At 37.7% G+C, this 20176-nt stretch overlaps 1 protein-coding gene across 33 annotated transcripts in view; it reads right to left on the reverse strand.

Moving 5' to 3' along the window:
• Positions 1-20176, reverse strand: part of elna (elastin a) — a 72892-nt gene that overhangs the window by 34359 nt on the left and 18357 nt on the right. For all 33 annotated transcript variants that reach the window (XM_073863149.1, XM_073863150.1, XM_055195827.2 and 30 more), the window contains 4 exons: positions 19577-19654; positions 19088-19114; positions 421-501; positions 279-344 (listed from right to left, as the gene is read on the reverse strand). In XM_073863149.1, the coding sequence (XP_073719250.1) occupies positions 279-344; positions 421-501; positions 19088-19114; positions 19577-19654 (252 nt within the window). The remainder of the gene's footprint in view (positions 1-278; positions 345-420; positions 502-19087; positions 19115-19576; positions 19655-20176) is intronic.

Here is a 20176-nt window from a genome sequence, read left to right on the forward strand (position 1 = left end):
AATTTACAGCGTGTGTGCATTTGTACTCAGGGTTTCCTCCACACAACAAGATTTCTGTTCGTAAATATTCAACATGATTTGCGATGGGAATGGCCCCAACGTGCCTCCAAGCAGATTCAGACGCTCTTAACACAACACAGGAAAATATGATAAGATAATCAGTTCAAACACAAAGACGATCAGGACTTTATGCAGGATTGTCGTAAGAGGGAAAATCGGCCTGATTATCTTATGGTGTGTGCCTGGCTTAAGACAATCAAAATTGGGAATAAACTTGCCAACTCCAGGTAGAACTCCTCCAGGCACACCTCCTCCAGGTAGACCTCCTCCAGGTAGACCAAAACCTGAAAGCACATATGCATAAGTCACATGCAATTCCTTCACTACTCTTTAATATCTGAACACTTGTTGCATAAGCACCTGGCTTAGCTGGTTTCAGGCCTCCAGCTCCAGGAAAGAATCTTCCAGCCCCTCCATATGCACCATATGCCCCATAGGCACCTAAAATAGGGTATTACAACATTCAGAGTCGGACAATATGTAAAAATTACATAGAGTGCTTTAACAAAATGAGGAAGCATAGGAGCAACAGCATAAAAAATATTTAGAGTTTCTTAAGAATTTAAGGATTTATTGGGTAGGGTTAACGGTCGGTGTAGGTAGCTTTTATTCTTAACAAAATGCAGCATCCATTTAATAATTCTAATAAATAGAATCATTTACACTCTATGTTACACTCCATGTACGTATTTACCAATATAGATAGTATCTAATTAATATTTACTTATTTGATTAATACACAAATTTGATTATTTCATTCATTAAATAAAACTTATTTTCACCTACACTGTAAAAAATGCAGCATGAAGTTAAAACAATTTGGTTTTGCAAGCCAATTTAACCAACTATTTTAAGTTTTGACCTGTGAAAAGTTGACATAATTTATAAAACCAAGTTGAAAAGATAAAAGTAAAAGTAACATAAAATATATGTTGATTTGACAAAAATGTTGCATTTTCTCACTGTGTACTGTAAATAGGATCACTAAGACAGTGCTGATATTGTGCAAATAGTATAAATAGAAAATATCTCTATATCTTTATTTAGTGTAGATAGCGGCTGCCAAATATAGATATGCAAAGTGAAATTCAGGGCTGAAGTGGAATTTTTGGCCAGGTAATCTAGGAGTTAGGCTTCAATAAAAATGATTGCTATATTGTGTCCTCCTTTACGGAAAGCCTAATTAAATGAGGTCACAAAGTGCATTCCTATTTTATGGTAGTAGAGGGAGGAATACTGGAATGGCAAGGATGTGCAAATAAAATGCTTTGCTTGTCAGTCGTTTGCCGTGTAGCCTTTATAAATCTAAAAGTAAAGCCCCTTAAATCCTGGTATTTCAACTTCGTACACAAAAGAAAAAGGATAAGACCTTTCGACGTTTTATATTTCTTTTGTTGATTATACAATTTTTTACTTTTCAACAACAGAAATTAGCTTAAAATTAAGCCATTGACAACAGACCACAAACTTTTCACAGCATTTAAAATGTAACTTCATTATGACTTACTATAGAAAGTTGCACTATATGTCTATCGATGATTCTAACATTTTACAGTGGTTGAATTGCTTTAAATAGCAAGTGTTGGTGAAAGGACCAGACCCTATGCCGAATGTCTGACTTTAGTTACACGAGATTAGGAGCCAGATTTGCCAAACAGGGCAAATTAGCGTGAGAGCGTGATTTTAATAAATCACGGATTGGAAGTGGAAACTTCTGCCGGTGATTTACTGACAAGGCACAAGTTAAAGAACACACAGGTGCAAAAAATCGAATTTCCTTAATGACCAACGCAATCTATCAAGAGCAGTGCAAATTAGCATAGGGTTCAAGACATGTTTTTATTAAGTGTTAAATAATGGCGCAAATACCAGTAAATTAACAAGTGCACATCTCATTTAAAGTTATTTAAATACTCTCCTCCCATTTGTTTAGCATCTGAAAGGGAACCTGCTTGTATATGTGCAAAACAAAGAGGTGTTTGCTCTGGCACAAGCTGTTAGTAAATCTAAAACTTAATCCCCACGAACAAGTCACTTATATCTCACATCTTGAGATGGATCTATTGATCCATTAGTTCCTCAGTGCAATATCTCTATTTATATACTGTAGGTATGCGTTTCAATCAGCTCCCTTGTTCAGTAGACAGCCATTATAAAGGCCGTCCCAATCTGAAAATCCTTCCAGTGCAATGGAACATTCCTTCCCTAAAAAATTCCCATAATGAAACGCAAAACCCAGGGAGCATCGATGCCCCTTATGTTCTCTTACCGGAAATCATGTGACCTTTTCTAAAGTTCTCCAACTGAAATCTCGCAAACCAACTTAACAGCAGTTTCTCAATATTACTGTTTTTAGGTCACAAAAGTTTATTTTAAGATTAGTTTAGGTGAGCATATATATGTATAAGATTTGAATCTGCAGTCGATGAGTAAAGATAGCGCCTAATTCAAAATTAGCTCGGACCTATTTGGAAATGTGAGTTCTAAATGTGTGTCACCAGAAAATAAGTCATCAAGTGTCCCAACGTGAGCCAATGTCCTTACCAGTGCCGAAGCCACTGAACACAATATACTGATTTATGACCTAGAGAGCTAAGGACCTGCTTGAGACACAGGGTAAGAAAGCATCTAAGACACAATGATTAAGCGCATAGACAGGTGCGTCTGTCATTATCTAATGATGCACTCCTGAGGTTTCCCGGTGTGAAACATCAAGCCTCCTCGAAGCAACGCCCGGACAAGCCAAAATCTTCCTGATGGTCATAAAGCCAGTTCAAATACAGCTGGATATCATTACTGTCATCTTCTTTTCAAACAGCCGGGGTTATCAGTACATAACAGGGTCCACTTACAGGGGAGGACAGAAGAAGAGAATTACATGTCTTCAAATGAACGGTCATAAAAATCACCACTGAGTGTCCGAGGTGGGCATATTTCCAAGGAAGAGATCTGTTAAAGTACACTCTCAAATATTAGATAGAGGGGAAGTGAGGTATAGTCTTATTGTTGTTTAATACTTTTAAATTGTTAGAAATAGCCATATAAATGAAACACCAGTTACCCAATGTGTCTAGAATATGCTGTGGAGACGTGGGACAAATTCCCACCACTTTAAAATAAATTTTACACTACGGCCAAATCTTGCAAGATGTTGGTTTAGGGTTAGGTTTGAGGGTAGTATTAGGATGAAAAACAGCAGTTCTGGCTAGATAGGATACAGCTATGTCCTAAATCCCGTGAAATGTTGGGTTTAGGGTTAGGTTTGGGGGTAGGATTTGGATGAAAACAGCACTTCCCATGGTTTCCCCATGCTGCCTTGGGCGCAAATTTATGGGTCGTGTCTTGAGTTTTTGACTCGTTTGGAGGCGTCTCTTGACTGCTTCAGAATGAAAGTCAATGGCCATGCACAAACATGTCATTAAAACAAAACTTAACGTTCATTTTCAAAACTGGGCTACTCGCCGAGTGGTTCGTGGTGTTCGTTGATGATTAAAAACAAGTTGTGTAGCGAAATACAGTTTCTGTCGTGTTTTATTTGGCATTTTGTAAAATTCCATTGACTTCTCTTGGAAGACTCGTTGCTCGCTGATATATCACTCCGCCGCCGGGAAACAGAAAAGGGTCTTTTTACATGTGGTTGTAGTTTTTTCGCTCGGTTTCTCTCAGAAGAAATTTTCCCATAATAGGGCTGGACCAGAATATTCGAATATTCATTCCGTTGGTTGACATTCGATTTTCAGTTTTGAGATTCGAATATATATATATAAATATTTTACAGCGTTAATGCAGAGCTTTTGCCAAGCAGGAAGTGCACTTCAAGCTCCCGCTCTATAGGTGCCGCAGAGAGACCAACATCCATACCCAACAGCCACCAAACGCCACCAGTAGAAGATCGCCTCGAACGGAAAGCGCGTTTCCTGCTTTGGCATTCACGCTAATAGTGTTGTAAATAACGTTCAGTTTCTTGCAAAAACTGATTGATTTGCTTCACAACACGTCAATATGTCACACGGAGTTATGGGGGATTACTTTTGTATTGGATATATATGCTTTAGCTCTTAAAGTGTGCGGATCTGTTGACTTGCATGACAGAGCACTGGGGTTTCTGCAAAATATCTTCTTTATTGTTCTGCTGATGAAAAAAACATATTGGATGGTGTAAGTGTTATGAATAAACTTGATTTTGAAAGTATGCTACCGTTTTATTACAGTTTGTTGGACAACGTTCATTCATGCTTCAGACTCAAATATAGAGCGGAAGTATATACGCGGTTGTGAGGTATCTGAAAAAATAGTTCCACTATAGCAAATAACACGGATTGAAATCATACATTGTGCCAATATATTTGTTTTTAATCATCAACGAAAACCACGAACCACTCGGTGAGTAGTACAGTCTTGAAAATGAACGTTAAGTGTTGTTTTAATGACATGTTTGTGCATGGCCATTGACTTCCATTCTGAAGCAGTCAAGAGACGCTTCTAAATGAGTCGAAAAGTCAAGACAAGACCCATTGTCAAAATCACTGTAGTCCATCCAAAACAAACCAGAAATGAGACTCAAAGTGTTAAATACCGGAATTATACTTTAACTTATAAATGGTAAGTGGTATTTATTGATATATTATTGTCATTATGCCTGTACTGTGGTTGTCACAGTGCCACTAATTTGTGTTGCTTTTCAATATCAATATACAGCTACCGGTTTAGTTGCATAGCTTTCAGCTGTGTGCACACGTACCGATAAAAGGTGTTTACTTTTACGAATTGATGTCGCTGTACATACGTCATCTGGTATAATTGAAACGATTGGCTATGAGCTACGTCGGGATGCATTTGATAGACATTCGTAGCGCCCAATAAACGTCTCTGGGCATTCATAAACCCACCTCAAATACGAGAAAATGAGCATATGGTTCCCAGACCATGTTTTATTCTCTATGAGACTGGTCTGGTGTTAGCCAGGCTACTCTAATCTGGCGAGGGTTCAGATTTTGGCCGTAGCTGTATCCCTTCTAGCCTTCAATTTGCCGCCACCATTCCTGCTTATGTTTTTTAAGGTGAAGTATGACACGATTTTGACCCAATCACAAGTGAGCATTACAAGGTGAATCTCCTTTCACGCACACACTTCTGGTTGAGCTTCAAAGTTCAAATAACGGGAGTGGGAACAGCGTAACCCTGTCAAGTGTTGTCTCAAATGCAGTACTGCGATGGCACAAGCGATCTTTATACATGCTTTCAGGTTTTTTTATTTTTATTCAAGCACAAGAATACAAGAAACAAATTGACAAACACGATGTTTTGAAATTATGTGTGCACCCATCTGACATGCATGGCCGTTATGCCACATCTTAAGGCTTCAGAGTGCTAACTGATTTCATGTTTCTTGTACTTGCACTGACATAGATGCTGGCTATGCCCCTGAGTTACCCATAACAAAAAAGTCCAGTGGTTGTATCATTGCACAGTAAAGGTATAAGATGATAATATCATATTACTTGGATGCATGCAGTAATACTGAATGATTACCGTAATGTATTTGCATTTCTATTGTGAACTCCCTACCGCAAATAAATGATATTGTCATGATACACCATTCAAAACACTAAGAAATCTGCAAGCGCTCCCAAACAGGAACGTTTTGGATCGTGCGTTTGGATCAGGTTCCCTGCTATTGTTTGTTCTAATTGAGACTCAATGTAAATGTGTTCATTTTTCAGCTGCACTAAACTCACAGCTTGTTGATTTACGATCTGATTATGCTTCGCACTGATTTATGTTAACAGGATCGCCGGCCAAATGACCATTACTTGCGCGCACATGCAAAAAACACTCGAAATATTCACATGCCAGAGCAACAGTTATTATGCTAATCTAAAACAGTGGATTGGGATACATTACAGCCAGTCTGGACTTTCACCAGCTGCTGCAGTGCGCGAACAATACCGAGCGTAAGGAGAAATGTGTGCGTTCGTACGTAAATGATGAATGGGAGTTAATTTCCGTTGGATTCGGGGAAAACTTGACTAGTCATTTCTTACAAAGACATGTTGTTATGTGCCATCCATCAGTCCTGCAGAGAGTGGAAAGGTGCCATCTCATTTTTAACAAAAAAATATTGTATACAGAATGAGCTAATGCAATCCTCTGGCCAAGCAAGACTCTGTTTAAGGCACATCACAGGCACATGTTCGGTGAATTTATCTGTCTGGTCCTCCAAGGTTAAAACAGAACAAGACTCATCCTGGCTCAGACATTGGATTTTTGTTAAACAGGTGTAAACACATTTCACATATCAAAAGGGGGAATTCATCAATGATACTAAAAAATCATCACCATATTTGGTCTGAACGAAATGAAAGAAGAAGATAGATGGAGTCATGACTAGGAGCAAAACTAAATTCACACGCACAAACCCTCCTCAACTGTCCTCACCAAAGCAACGGATGGATTTCATTTAAGAAAGCAGAGAAGCCCTCGCCCATGTTACTAACAGCAACTACAGCATCATGGACTTCAACTCCTTTGAAATTTTTTGGAAGGATTTGAAGATCACAGCCATTTTCACTGACCTGGGAGCTTGGCTGCATCACACAAACCCTATAGTAAGTAAATGGGAAGAACCAAATAAATGAGAGAAGGATAAAAGAATGCTTGGACTTGCATGGCAAAAAGCGAACGATAGTCTGTAGCATGGTCCAAGGATGATGTCAACAGTGCTGTCAGTCGCACGCCGTCTCATTCGCTCCAGGTTTTGATGCTCAGTGTTTTGGACAGCAGTTCAGTGGTGTTGGCAGAGGGTCGCTACGTCCTCATGTCCAGAGCTGTAAAGCTTTGATTTCTGAGTGCATTCCTCCAGTCAAAATTTCATAACCCCAGGAAAGAGTCATGCATTTATCATTTGCGAGAAGGAAACATTCGGTAATGTTTTCAATATGTCTCAATACACGATCACTTTAAACGCAGTGAAGAACTGTCATCCCAACATTACTCGGGCTATCAGCTCATTCGTGATCATTTGACTGAAATTCAGCTTCAGCATTTAACTTCAAAGTTATGTTGATATCGTTAATAGTAAATGACCAGGGCCTTAAACTCATGCTTAACTAAAACAGACTAACAAAGACACAGATTATTCTCACAATATAAAATTACCGTTGCTTTTCCAAATGTTGGAAGTTGAAGCGAAATATTCCCTAATGTGCCCTCCTGTATCCAATGTCATACTGAACAGTTGTCCCTCCCGAAGGGAACTGGTGTTTACACAAGCCAAGAGTCACAATACACTGCTATGCAAATGAATCCGATTTACATGCAATCGCCAAACGATCCATTCCAACAATACCAGCAGATTTTCACGTCCCAGTGAGGTTTTCTAAAGCATTACATCAAGTCTTTCCCACAAAGAAAATGTCAATCACACCGAAATGTTTATTCCTTTGTTTACGGTCCTATATGATAAAGTACCTGAATGTGTCATAAAAGTTGTGGTTTTACCGTAACTGTGGTCTTCAGTGGACGTATACTGTATGACTTCATCTTTACCATAACCCGCTTAACAGCTGTATAACCTAAATCACCAGTGACAACCCAACGCTGACATCATTGCTCTACCTCCTAAGTTTGCATTTGTCACAAACAGTAAGACGCACGCTCGCAGTGTTAACGTGATTGTGAAATGTTTATGGCAGACTGCGCTGGGGTGAAACGCCATCTGCTTCTGTAAAGTTTCTCATGCGGTTGCAGAAATGCACCGATCCATATCGTCCCACTGGGCGAAACGCGAAAGTATAAGCTACACCCGAATGGGTTCTTGAGCTGGCACGGGTCACCTGATCATTTATTTCAATTATTTATATTATCTCAAAGAAAGGTATTGCGCAAATCACAACATGAATACAAGAGCCAACATATCAATTGGCAGTGAGTGAAACACGTCCCAGATGGCTCACATATGTATGTGTTTGCTGAATAGTTTTGTGAAAAGTCAGGCCTGAGATGTGATATGACCTATAAACAGATCTCACGGCTCTCCTCTACTGCTTGTCAAAGAAATTTCATGTTCACCAAACGATCATTAGACTGCGGTTTGTGTGCGAGCTCAGCGGATAGAAAACTCCAATGCTGGTATCACAACTATGGAGCATTGATATGTGTACCATAGCATTGAATGATTATTTATGCCAGGGAACTATGCAAGAAAACAAACATTTTGGTCTGTTTTGTTAGCGGTGTGTGCTGGTGACGTGCTACAGAAAAAACGTGTTCTCAAAAATCTAATGTGCAATTGTGTACAAGAATGGGAAGTTTTCACGAATAGTGTATTTTCAGGAAATGGAAAAAGAATCGTAAAAAATCTATAATTATCATTTAACCATTTTAACGATAATGTTACCTACCCCAAACCATACCCTTAACCCAAACACTTTACATACATATTTTTTTTAAGTAAGTAATGTTATATTATGCAACATAACGGACAGAAATGTGTATGAAAAATGTAAAAAACAATATAGCATTTAAAATATATTTTAAGCCAATACAGTCCTACCCAAAACAGTTTATTAAAATCATGGACTGTTAGAAATAAAAAACATAACAGACAGACAAGTGTAATCACAATAATTTATTTATTGCCAAATTTCAAAATCAGTACCAAAAGTAGTTCAAATGAGGATGTGGGGCAGTCACGGTCCTCTCTGGAGTTTATGAAATAGAGAGAAATATTAAGTTTTTAATCCGCGAGAACATTAATCCAGCTTCTCTCTGTCAAGGTGCGCATTTCAAATTTCAAAAGTACATTGAATAAAAGATGGCAATGTCCCAAATCTGTGATGTATCACCAGGGCTTTGAACCAGAATTTTTTCTCAATTGGTTTGTTCCGAACAGAAACAGTATTTTAACGTTTTCAATTCAACCTTAAATTTGACGTTCCTGAACCATTTAGAACAAAAAATAAAGTTCCCGAACCGGTTAATAAGGTTCCATGTCAGTTGTGGGACATACAAATAACTAGGCTGATCATTAGGACATTAAACTTAAATTATTAGTCATAATTTTAGTACATAATTTTCCTTAAGTCTCTATCTTGTCATCAAACATTTAAAAAAGGCTACATTATGTAAGCGGCATAACTGTAATTCTGACATGCCTACATTTGTTGAGTTCACTTAAATATTCACACACACACAGACAGAGGACGAATTCCAAATGGCGCTTCGGGAAGAAGATGCAGCATAAACAGTCGCTCCACAGTGCAGTCGCTCCACAGTGCTTTTTCAGTGCTTTTTTTGTCAAATGTATTTTAATGGACTACAGTATGAGAGACAGTAGCGCAACTCTGTATGAGAGACAGTGCGCGCAAGTTTATACATCAAGAGTTCTGATCTTTGAAGGGCATAGGGATAATCACGTTTGATTGGAGTTGGACCGGACACATTCAACCGCATGTGCGCCTGTGCGTACAGAAAATTGTTGACTTTAGCGCCTTTAGCAGTTAAATTGTTTAAAATCACTTAAGTGTTAACATTTGCAAGTCTTTGAAAAACGTGCAAATGATAAACTTTCACTCTCTGTAAAGTTGCGTATTAGTCCGCGAATCGCATGCGAGCCGAACTGTGGGTTGTGATCTGTACGAATCATGGATCAACTGCGATCCGTTACACCACTAATTAGTAAAAAACACACATCTTAAGATACTTAGTAGCCTACAATATTTACCTCTTATGATTGAACATTAGAGACTTGGGCAGGCTACTTGCTGGTGGCAAGCTTCTCATTCAACAATTGAGTCAACGACAACCGGAAGTGAAATTCATATTGCACAAAAATCTTGTCAAAGAACGAAAAAATAACGTTATTAACCGGTTACCATTATTTTAAATAAACGATTCTGTTTCAGAACATATATATTTTTTTGTTTCTGGTTTCGTTTCTGTTCCTTACAAATCATCGAAAGTTTCTGGTTTTCGTTTTCATTCCGTGAACTGGTTCAAAGCCTTGTGTATCACGCAAGAGCCAATGAGCGTTATCACTGCCGTAAAGCAATGTGTCGATTAGCTTCTTGAGGCGCAATATTTGCATTTGAATTCATACCTAACCGGAGATTTGACTTTTATGGTGACTGATGAGAACTGGGATCAAGATCGCTGAATTTGGATCTGTTCCTCACAATCGTATGAATTTTAAAGATGTGGATTACAGTGAAAGAAAAAATGTACATCTTTTGTGAATTTGTGTTGTGTTTTGGTGTAATTATTGTTGCACAAGAGAAGACTGCAAAGAAGAAAACGCCTTTTGTGTGTCATGGAAAATGAACTAAATATTACACAATAGTTAAATGATTACAGAAATGTTATTCATTTTAAGGCTTTAAAGTTTAGTCTTGTTTAATATTGTGTAATCTCCTGAAAGTCATGAACATTTCATTACGTAAATATACTGTCTTGTCAACATGTCGATATCATACATGTTAGTGTGTATTAAACGTAAGTAAATGTATGTGTGGTACAACCACACTTTACGTAAAAATACACACGTATTCTCATGACATCACGTTGGAAATACTGTATTTTGGCAAAAATCTCTTTTCCTGTTCGCATTCAATTATTGCCTTCATATTGCAATAAACCCAAAAAACAATCTTTTACTGTCTGTCCTCCTTATTTATTTATTTATTTATTTCACTGGTTATTTATTTGCAGCTTCACACACATCTCTTGTTTCAACAATGTCTGTGTGTTTTATGGTGCCACTAAAAGGCTCCTCGGTTCAGAAGAAAGGATCTCTTGTTTCATACTAAATTAGACAATAATTTCATGATGATTGCATTGTGGTGAAAAGCAGAAAAAAATACATTTTATGAACAATTAAAAGAACCGCTTGTGGGTTGTGCTCTTCTAAAGTAATTGTGCAAGAAAAGTAAAAACAAATCGAGCGTGATTTGGAGCATCTTGAAAACGCACGCCTTAGGCATACCATCAGGATTGAGAACAAGCTTAATGAATATTGTAATGCATTTTTTTGCAATTGGACACCTTGGAGCGTACAGTCTGTGCCTGGAGATGTGCACAGGAAGTGATGCTGTCGCTCCAGACTCTCTGCTATTATTCACAATCAGTGACGAGCAGCGTCTGGAGCAGCTAATGAAAAACACATGTGCTTCACAACACTCTTCAGCTCATCTGCCTGGCCCACACCCTTTACTCCATTTACTCTTTCAACTATAAAACAAACTGGCTTCTCTCGCCAAGACAACATAAAAGCAAGTGAAAGGCATTCTTTCATAGGGATTTGTTGCTATGTAAAGATCAGTTAACTGGTCTGCTTTGGGTTCAGGTGATTAAATCAAAAGCACCTGTTGGTTTAACCGCTGCAGCTGATGACTGGAATTAGTGTTGATTTTTCATTTATTTAACAACAATTATTGCTACAAAATTAGGAAATCTGGGTTTAAAACTATAATTACTAATTTCTGAAAATGGCATCCCAGTTAGCAAAATTGCTATCGCCCAAATCTGGCTTACATCTGACACTTTCATCTGGCCCCCCTTTGGCATGGAATGATGGCACTTGAGTGGTCCACCCCTGTTTTTCAGATCTTTACCACAAGCAAGCCATAGAAATGCCACATGTCAGTCATGCACAAAACAAATAATGCAGATCTGGCCCAAATCTGGGTAACAGTTGATTTAAATTTTGGCCCAGATCCAACACCTTGCTCTGGCCCACATAACGCATGGAATGATGGCCCTTGAGTGATCCACTTCAGTCTGCCAGATCTCAACCACAAAAAAGCCAGAGCAATGCCACATGTCAGCCAAAAACGGCAATGCATGCTGGGTATTAACAAATTACAAATCTCACCCAGGACTCCCAGCATGCACTGCGACATGAATAAATAATAAACTTTTAACATTTTTCTTTGTCACCATGTTTGAGATTCATACTCTGATTCTTGATGTTTGTGTGTCTCAAATATACAGCGGTTAATGTTTGTCCAAAGTTTCTCCTTAAAGACAAACTGCTGGATCTAATATACATTATTGACAGAAAATAAACTTTTGATGAGAAAATCAATTCATTAGAATATGATTTTAACCATTATATACCAACCATCACAGAATTGCGCTATTAACTTCACATTATCATAACAAATGTGTTTTATTCACACAAAGTTATTGCGACCAGGGAAAAGCCAGCAAATAAGTCAAGGGTCAATAGTCCAACTTAAACATACACTAATCACAATAATGGTGACTTAAAATTAAACAAAACATCAACATCTTAACGTGAAACACAGTGAAGTGTGTTTTCTACAGCAATACTTTTACTGAACATTCAGAAATATCTTTCAGGGAACGTTCTTAGAACTTTTCTCTGTTAGCTGGGTAAGTGGACCACTTCAGACTCCAACCCACATGAGCCGCTGCTTACTGTGCAATATCTTTGCCAAAGCTGGTCCTGATGCATCTTTATACAGCTGGGCCACATTTGCAACATCATATATGGGCCACTTCAGACTCACACCTGTATGAGCCGGTGCACACTGGGCCATGTCTTTGCCAAAACTGGCCTGGATATGTTTTTAAAGAACTGGGCCACATTTGCTAAATCATATATGGGCCACTTCAGACTCACACCCATATGAGCCAGTGCTTACTGGGCCATATCTTTGCCAAAACTGGCCCGGATATGTTTTTAAAGAACTGGGCCACATTTGCTAAATCATATATGGGCCACTTCAGACTCACACCATATGAGCCGGTGCCCACTGGGCCATATCTTTGCCAAAACTGGCCCGGATATGTTTTTGAAGAACAGGGCCACATTTGCTAAATCATATATGGGCCACTTCAGACTCACACCCATATGAGCCAGTGCTTACTGGGCCATATCTTTGCCAAAACTGGCCCGGATGTTTTTAAAGAACTGGGCCACATTTGCTAAATCATATATGGGCCACTTCAGACTCACACCCATATGAGCCGGTGCCCACTAGGCCATATGTTTGCCAAAACTGGCCCGGATATGTTTTTAAAGAACTGGGCCACATTTGCAGATCTTTAAAAACATATTCACTATTTGTCTGATCGGCCACTTTTGGTTCATATTCAGATGACATGTTGCTGTAAGCACTGCATCTTTGCCTAAAAAGGCCCACATGTGATTTGTTATATTTGGCCCATTTTTGCTATTTTACATGTGAGCCACTTTAGGTTCACATCCCTTTTATTTGGGCCATAAGAAGGCCAGCAGCGCCGCATCTTTGCCTGATGTGGCCCACATGCGCTTGCTATCTGGGATACATCTGTTTAAAGAAATAAACAAGACTGTTAAGTTCTTCCTTTCACAGACAATTAGTTCACTCTCAGAAATAAAGGTACAAAAGCTTTCTGTGGAGGGGTACCCTTTCAACAACTACACCGTTGTACCTAAAGGGTGCATATTAGTACCTTAAATTAGTGGTTCTCAAACTTTTTCAGCGTGCGGACCCCTTTGTGTACGGTGCATTCCTTCGCGACCCCCCCAAAGAAAATTTATTACAAAAAAACAGTTCTAAAACTTCGCATTTTAATTAAACAAAACATTAAATTATACAAAGTAGTGCTGGCTTATTTTTTTAGGTTTCATTTCACAGAATTCATGATAAATTAATGTATTTTGTCATAAAAATGTCATAAAACTGGGGCCCCCTTGGCACCATCTCGCGGCCCCCCTTGGGGCCCCAGACCCTAGTTTGAGAACCATAGCCTTAAATTACTATTTGTATTTCAGAGGTAGATATCTGTACTTACACCTACAGTATTTTTTGTCTTGTTTTCAGAACAAATATCCTAAAATAAGGTGTATTGTCTTGATTAGCAAAATGACCTAAGAAAATAAATCTAGTCTGCAAACAAAAAGCATCAAATTTAAGTGAATTTGTACTTAAAACAAGCTAAAAATCAACAAATCTTGAACTTTTTTCTTAAACACTTAATTTAAGAAAAATATTGTAGCTACTGAAAGCAAGATGCAGTGTAGATAGTGCATATTAGGACCTCTTTAAAGGGTATAGTGCCAGCTTTTGTATCTTTTCTTCTGACAGTGTTGAATAGGAACCTCATTTATTTACTTCATTCTGTTTTGTTTGTTTCAGGCCCCATTTAATGTGGAGTAAAGTGAATCCAAATTTGCTCCAGGCATCAGGACTTGCTGGTGATTTACAAAAGTTAACTTTCCCAATTTCAACAGCTCATCACAGATAGACTGACCACAAACTTCGAGATTTAAAGCCAGATTTCAGGCCCAGTTTGCACCCCTCAGTTTCAGATTATAGGCGTTAGGGATGGGCACGAGTACTTGATTGCGATCGATCACGAAAACGATGATCATGTGGGTTTATTTATTAATTTATTTATTTGTGGTTATGGCGGCATTTGGATGTCTGTATATAAGCCCTACTATTATGTAGAGAGCGTCATATAGAAAGCGCATCAGTTTGTGTTTATTAACACTTTAGTTTCACTTCATCATGCAGATTTTCCTGTAAGAGGTTTCTGTTAAAAACATTTAATTAATAATCTAGTATGTGTTCTTTGTTCTGTCATAGTTTCTTCAAAATTAAGTTTTATTTGAGCGTATTTAATAAAAATATTTTCATTTTCACCATGACGTATACACCCCGCCCCTTTGATTGCCCCGCCCACAGTTAATCGAGTACTCGTTTTTCAGACCTATGGGTTAATCAAAATGAGAAAATGACATAAAAGTACATCCCTAATAGGCGTGTCGTAATAATTGCGCTGCCTACTGCTGTGACATCATACAAGTGAGAGCGTTGTTGTACTTTCTCAAACATTTATTTATTTCACATTCCGCCACAAAATTCAAATTAACCACCACAAATAGATTTTTGCACATCGCATTTATCACTTCCTCTGTCTCACATGACAGTTTCTGTACAAACACCGGTGGCTTCAGTTGACACTCTCCGCTGAGCCTCATTTAAGTTGCATTTAAGCATATAAGCGGACGTGCGCGTTGCGAATGTGCCACCACAAACTGCAAGTCTGGAAAAAAACTGTTATTGTGTTCCTGATTCTCAACCTGTCGATGTTTTTTTATTGCTAAAAGGGAGTTTGGGAACTTATAGCAGAGCACAGATGACAAAATGTTTACTCGAGACACCGCAAGCGAGCATGAAGGTAAAGCTAATCTTTTACATTATAGCGATGACGCTGGTAGTGAAGATTCTCTCAGACCAATCAGTGATCTACAGTGTTTTCGCGTCACGTTTTGGTATGAGCTCGGGTCGCTTGGAACCCCGACAAAGGTGGTACTAAAAAAAAGTATCAGATACTATGTACCCGACCCAAACCAAACCGAGGGGTACTATGCAATGGAAAAGCGCCATAAGTGTAAAAGTTATCTAGAGACAGTTTTACATGTCCATTTACTAGGATTTGCCTTCAGAATATTATTACCTTTTTTGAAAGGGTCATGAATAATAATGTTGAGCTCTGCTCTGATTGGCTGTTTCTCAGAGCAGGTCCTTCAGTAGCTCTGTCTGTGTGTATCAATCTTACGTTTGAGCCTGTATCAGACAAAGATATGGAATTTGAGAAATAATCAATTGTTTGGAGATTGTTAATAAACGTTTCTGAGTGGAAAGTTTGTGTTTTTTTTCAGTATGGAGGAAACAATCGTGTTTGAGGCTCACAAAATGTCATTACCGTGTACATGGTTCCTATTATGCATCTTTGCCTATATAAATATATTTTTACATTCTACGCCACCTTTAAAGAGACTCAAGTACATTATAAAATATAAACGATCAGAATCTTGTTTGTTGGTGCATTGCTCATTCAAATGACTTTCAAGTCAAAGCAACAACTATATGACAAATACGTATAATCAATGAACCTAGTCGATAAGGCTCTCCTGATTTTGCCAAGTGGTTGATGTCCTCAGGGCAACATTATGTTGACCCTGGGACAACATTTCAATCAACCAATCAGATTTCAGAAATAAGTTTGATAAACACATTTATTTAAGCTGACATGAGTACATCAGTATGTTAACCTTGCTGTTGCTGTTATTATCACCACACCCTACCAGTTGATCTAACTGTAAAAAGTAAAAATTTGTAGTAAAAAGAAAGAATTTTTGTCAAATCAACATATATTTCGCTGCATTAACTTAAAAAAAGTAAGTTAAACAATTTTACTTTTTATAAGTTATGTCAACTTATTGCATGTAAAAACTTAAAATAGTAGTTTTTAATTGACTTGCAAAACCAAGTGGTTTTAACTTTATGCTGGATTTTTTTACAGTGAGTAATATATCTGGCCACACACAGTTTTTTAAGGGTTTCGTTCATGCTAAGTGGTGCGCTGAGCTCAACTAGTTAAGTAAAAAAGAAAGCATCAGCTAAACTATAGAGCTTATGATCCAGGTCTGGTATGGTCTGTTTTTTTCCCCCTTAAAGCCAAAGAGCTTAAGTTCAGGCCATTATCTCCTACTTCTCTTCAGCTATTACAGCCAAACACAACTTCCACTTCAAAATCTGATACCAGGGAGTTTTTAAGCTCTCTCAAAGTGAAAAGGACTTTCTCAGAGGTATATCGAGCCAAGCTACATTTGTTTAATTTCTTATCTCTCCAAACATATCGTTGGGGTCCAGATGGAATCTGCACTGCTTTAGGAAATTCAATTATACCTGAATTGTGCTAATATGGATTTGACAGAGAAAGCAACAATATTTACATGGCGGTATTAGAGTGGGCGCAGTTGTGCACCTAGACGCCAAGGTTTCCACTTATTGTATTGCCAATGTTCCAATAACACAATCAGTGCCGATATGCCATTGTTTGTGTAGCACTGATGTAAGTTTACACATACTGTACAGTCGGCTCATAAACGAAAGCGCTAAACTAAAAAAAATTATCACGTTCTGGGCATATTTCCTTTACAATGGTTATTGTCTGTCGACAAATCTGGTAAGCCAGTAAAAAATCTGAAGATGTTGAAGAAATGGAAAATTGTAATTTATTTAAAAAAACATCAAGCAGAAAGAACTATCTCAAACATATACAGATGTTGCCTGTCTTAACGTACTGCAGAGATGGGCATCTGTCTGCATGGGTCAGTGCATGGGTCACAGTTTAATTCCCATCCAAATGTTAGACATATGTGACCCAGGACCACAAAATCAGTCAAAAGTCACACAGATATATTTGTAGCAATAGCCAACATCATTTAGTGTGTATCAGTCAAAATTATCTATTTTGTTTAAAGCCAAAAATCATTCACGTTATAAGAAGATGTTTCCTTCCTACCGTACATTGTAAAAAATGTAACATTTTTGTCTAATCAAAATATATTTTATGTTACTTTAACTTAACTAATTAAATTAAACCATTTCAACTTGTTTTTATATGTTATGTCAAAACTTAAGTAGGTTGAATTGACTTGCAAAACCAAGTTGTTTTAATTTCATGCTGCATTTTTACAGTGTAAATATTTTAGGGCTGTCAATCAATTTAAATAATCGAGATTTAATCTAGATTAATTGCATGATTGTCATGAGTTAATGCGCAATTAATCGCACATTTTTATGTGTTCTATATTTACCTTAATTTAACACTTTTTAAGTTTTAATACTCTAATCAACATGGATGTAGACAATTATGGAAGCTTTATGTAAATGCATGCTTATTATTCATAGACTGTAAAAAAGATGGACAACAAAGTGAAGCCGCCAGTGTCCCGATATGGCGCTGACATCTTGGGTCTTGAGTCTGCGCAATAGCGATTTCGGGACCAGTCATGCGCAGTAGTGAGCAGGAAGGGAAGGCGTGAAGTCAAAACCCCGCCCTCGCTCTCGTAGAATGTGCATATCACACGATATCACAGCTGTCAATCATGACGTGACACCACCGTTTTTATATCATTGAATAACTAACTAAACACAAACCTATTTTAAAAACAAACATTTGAATTTACATCAGCGTGATAAAAACTACAGTAAATGACAGAAACCAGCTTCGGAAAAAAGATAATTGAAGTGTAATAAATTTTTTTTGTTGGTCTCAAGTCCCATTGAATAACATGGGGAGGCGGGCTTTATGACCTATACTGGGACCAGTCACTGGGGGGCAATCGAGACGTTTTGGCTTCACTTTTCAGGGCTTGTGCGGCACGCTTGTTATTATTAGTGAAAGAGTTAGCAAAAAAAAAAAAACAACGTTCTAGGCCTAAAATTGTGTCAAAAATTGTGTGTTGCGTTAATCGCACGTTAATAAAATCAGTGTCGTTAAAATGAATTTACGTTAACGCATTATTAACTAAAACCCTCAAATATATCAAAAATGTATTTATTTTTAGTAATATGTGTTGCTAATGTCTTTATTTGGAAAACTTTAAAGGTGAATTTCTTAATATTTAGCCAAATTTTTTTCAATTCAATTTTATTTATATAGCGCTTTTCACAATACTCAATTGTTTCAAAGCAGCTTTACATTAATAGAAGCAGTAAAAGCACAGAAAAACGACAGAAAGCATAACATAATACACAATAGCATAAGCAGTCAAATTTGCTGCGGCTATGGCGCAACATTATGAGCGAGCATATTACTAATGTAACGTCTAGAAGAAGAAGCTAAGTTAAGCCAAAGCAGGCTACCTCCCCGGGGTAAAAAACCCCCTAGGAGAAAAAAAACAAAAACCCCGGGTTGTTTAGCCGAGGAAATAAAAATAAAAGTCCTAGGAGGGAAAAACCCTTGGGAGATATACATGTATATACACACATATAAACGGATAAGGAGCTTAAGCGGAGATTAAGCGGAGATTAAGCGGATATTAAGCGGGTCCTGCCGGTGGTCGTTGGTCAGGCATCAGCTGGGCATCACATTGAAGGACGACTATCCTAACAAACCATACATCAATGGATGATGTATAAACCCTTGACTGATTTTGTGGTCCAAGGTAAGTTGACTCCAACATATGTTGAGATATTGAGTAAATCATCAGTGCTCTTACCTGTTTTAGGAGGTTTTCCACCAGCTCCTAATAAAAAGAAAACAGCACAATGTCACAATGGTAATTTTTGGTAATCTTTGTTAGATGATTTTGGCTTAACATTTCCAGCTTTAAATGTCTGGAAGATGTTAACAAATACATCAATTTTAAAAGTTATGTATTTCTGTAAATAGTAAAATGTCTCCAAACATGAACCAAAAAAGTACCAAAAAGTATTCATTTACTGTATGTTGCTTGAAAATGTATTATAATGCCATTAGTGCCACTACTGCAATATGTTTTGTAATGATAGTCACCACATTTCTTTGTCAAAGCAAATCAGCTTCCTTTTCATAATTATGCAACCCTAACCAGCAAGTAAGTGCTCTGGTGAGGCCTTTAGCCTCTTTTTTAGAGCACCCCCACTCCCATGCATGCTGGATCAATCACCTGTCTCTGCCGAAAATGTAAAAATTTGCATATTTAGGGTTGACCTTTAATATCTCTTACCAGCTCCAAAACCTCCAACCCCAAAACCTCCTGTCTGAGCACCAGTGCCTAGAGTCCCAGCCGCTCCTCCATATCCTCCTGTAGCACATGAGAAGAGTTCATTAAAACACAGCTTACACATTATATCTCACACATATCACTCACACCGTAGCGTATAAACCCTACTATACTGTATATGGGTACAGAAATCTAATTTCTATAATGACCAACACAATCATGAATTGCACAAATTAGGGTTTAAGACATGCTTACAGTAGGTGTAAAATAATGAACTAGTAAATTGATGAGAAAAAACCTTGGTATATCACGTTGCATAAATCATTTAAATGCTCTGTCTCTTATTGATGTTGACTGCACCTGTCATACTTTTGGAATCAACTTTGTTACTTCATCGTATTTCTTTATCGGTGATTGGTTTAATGAAAAATGCATAATTTAGATAAATGAGAAAATGTTTGCAAAACCTCCAGTGTTAAAATAACACACTGTAAAAAACCTCAGCATTTTTGTCAAATCAACATACATTTTTATGTTACTTTAACTTAAACATTATGGGGCAGTTTCCCGGACAGGGACTAGACTAGTCCTAGACTAAAACAT

The sequence above is a fragment of the Misgurnus anguillicaudatus genome, chromosome 24, assembly GCF_027580225.2.
Source record: "Misgurnus anguillicaudatus chromosome 24, ASM2758022v2, whole genome shotgun sequence".
Lineage (NCBI taxonomy): Eukaryota > Metazoa > Chordata > Actinopteri > Cypriniformes > Cobitidae > Misgurnus > Misgurnus anguillicaudatus.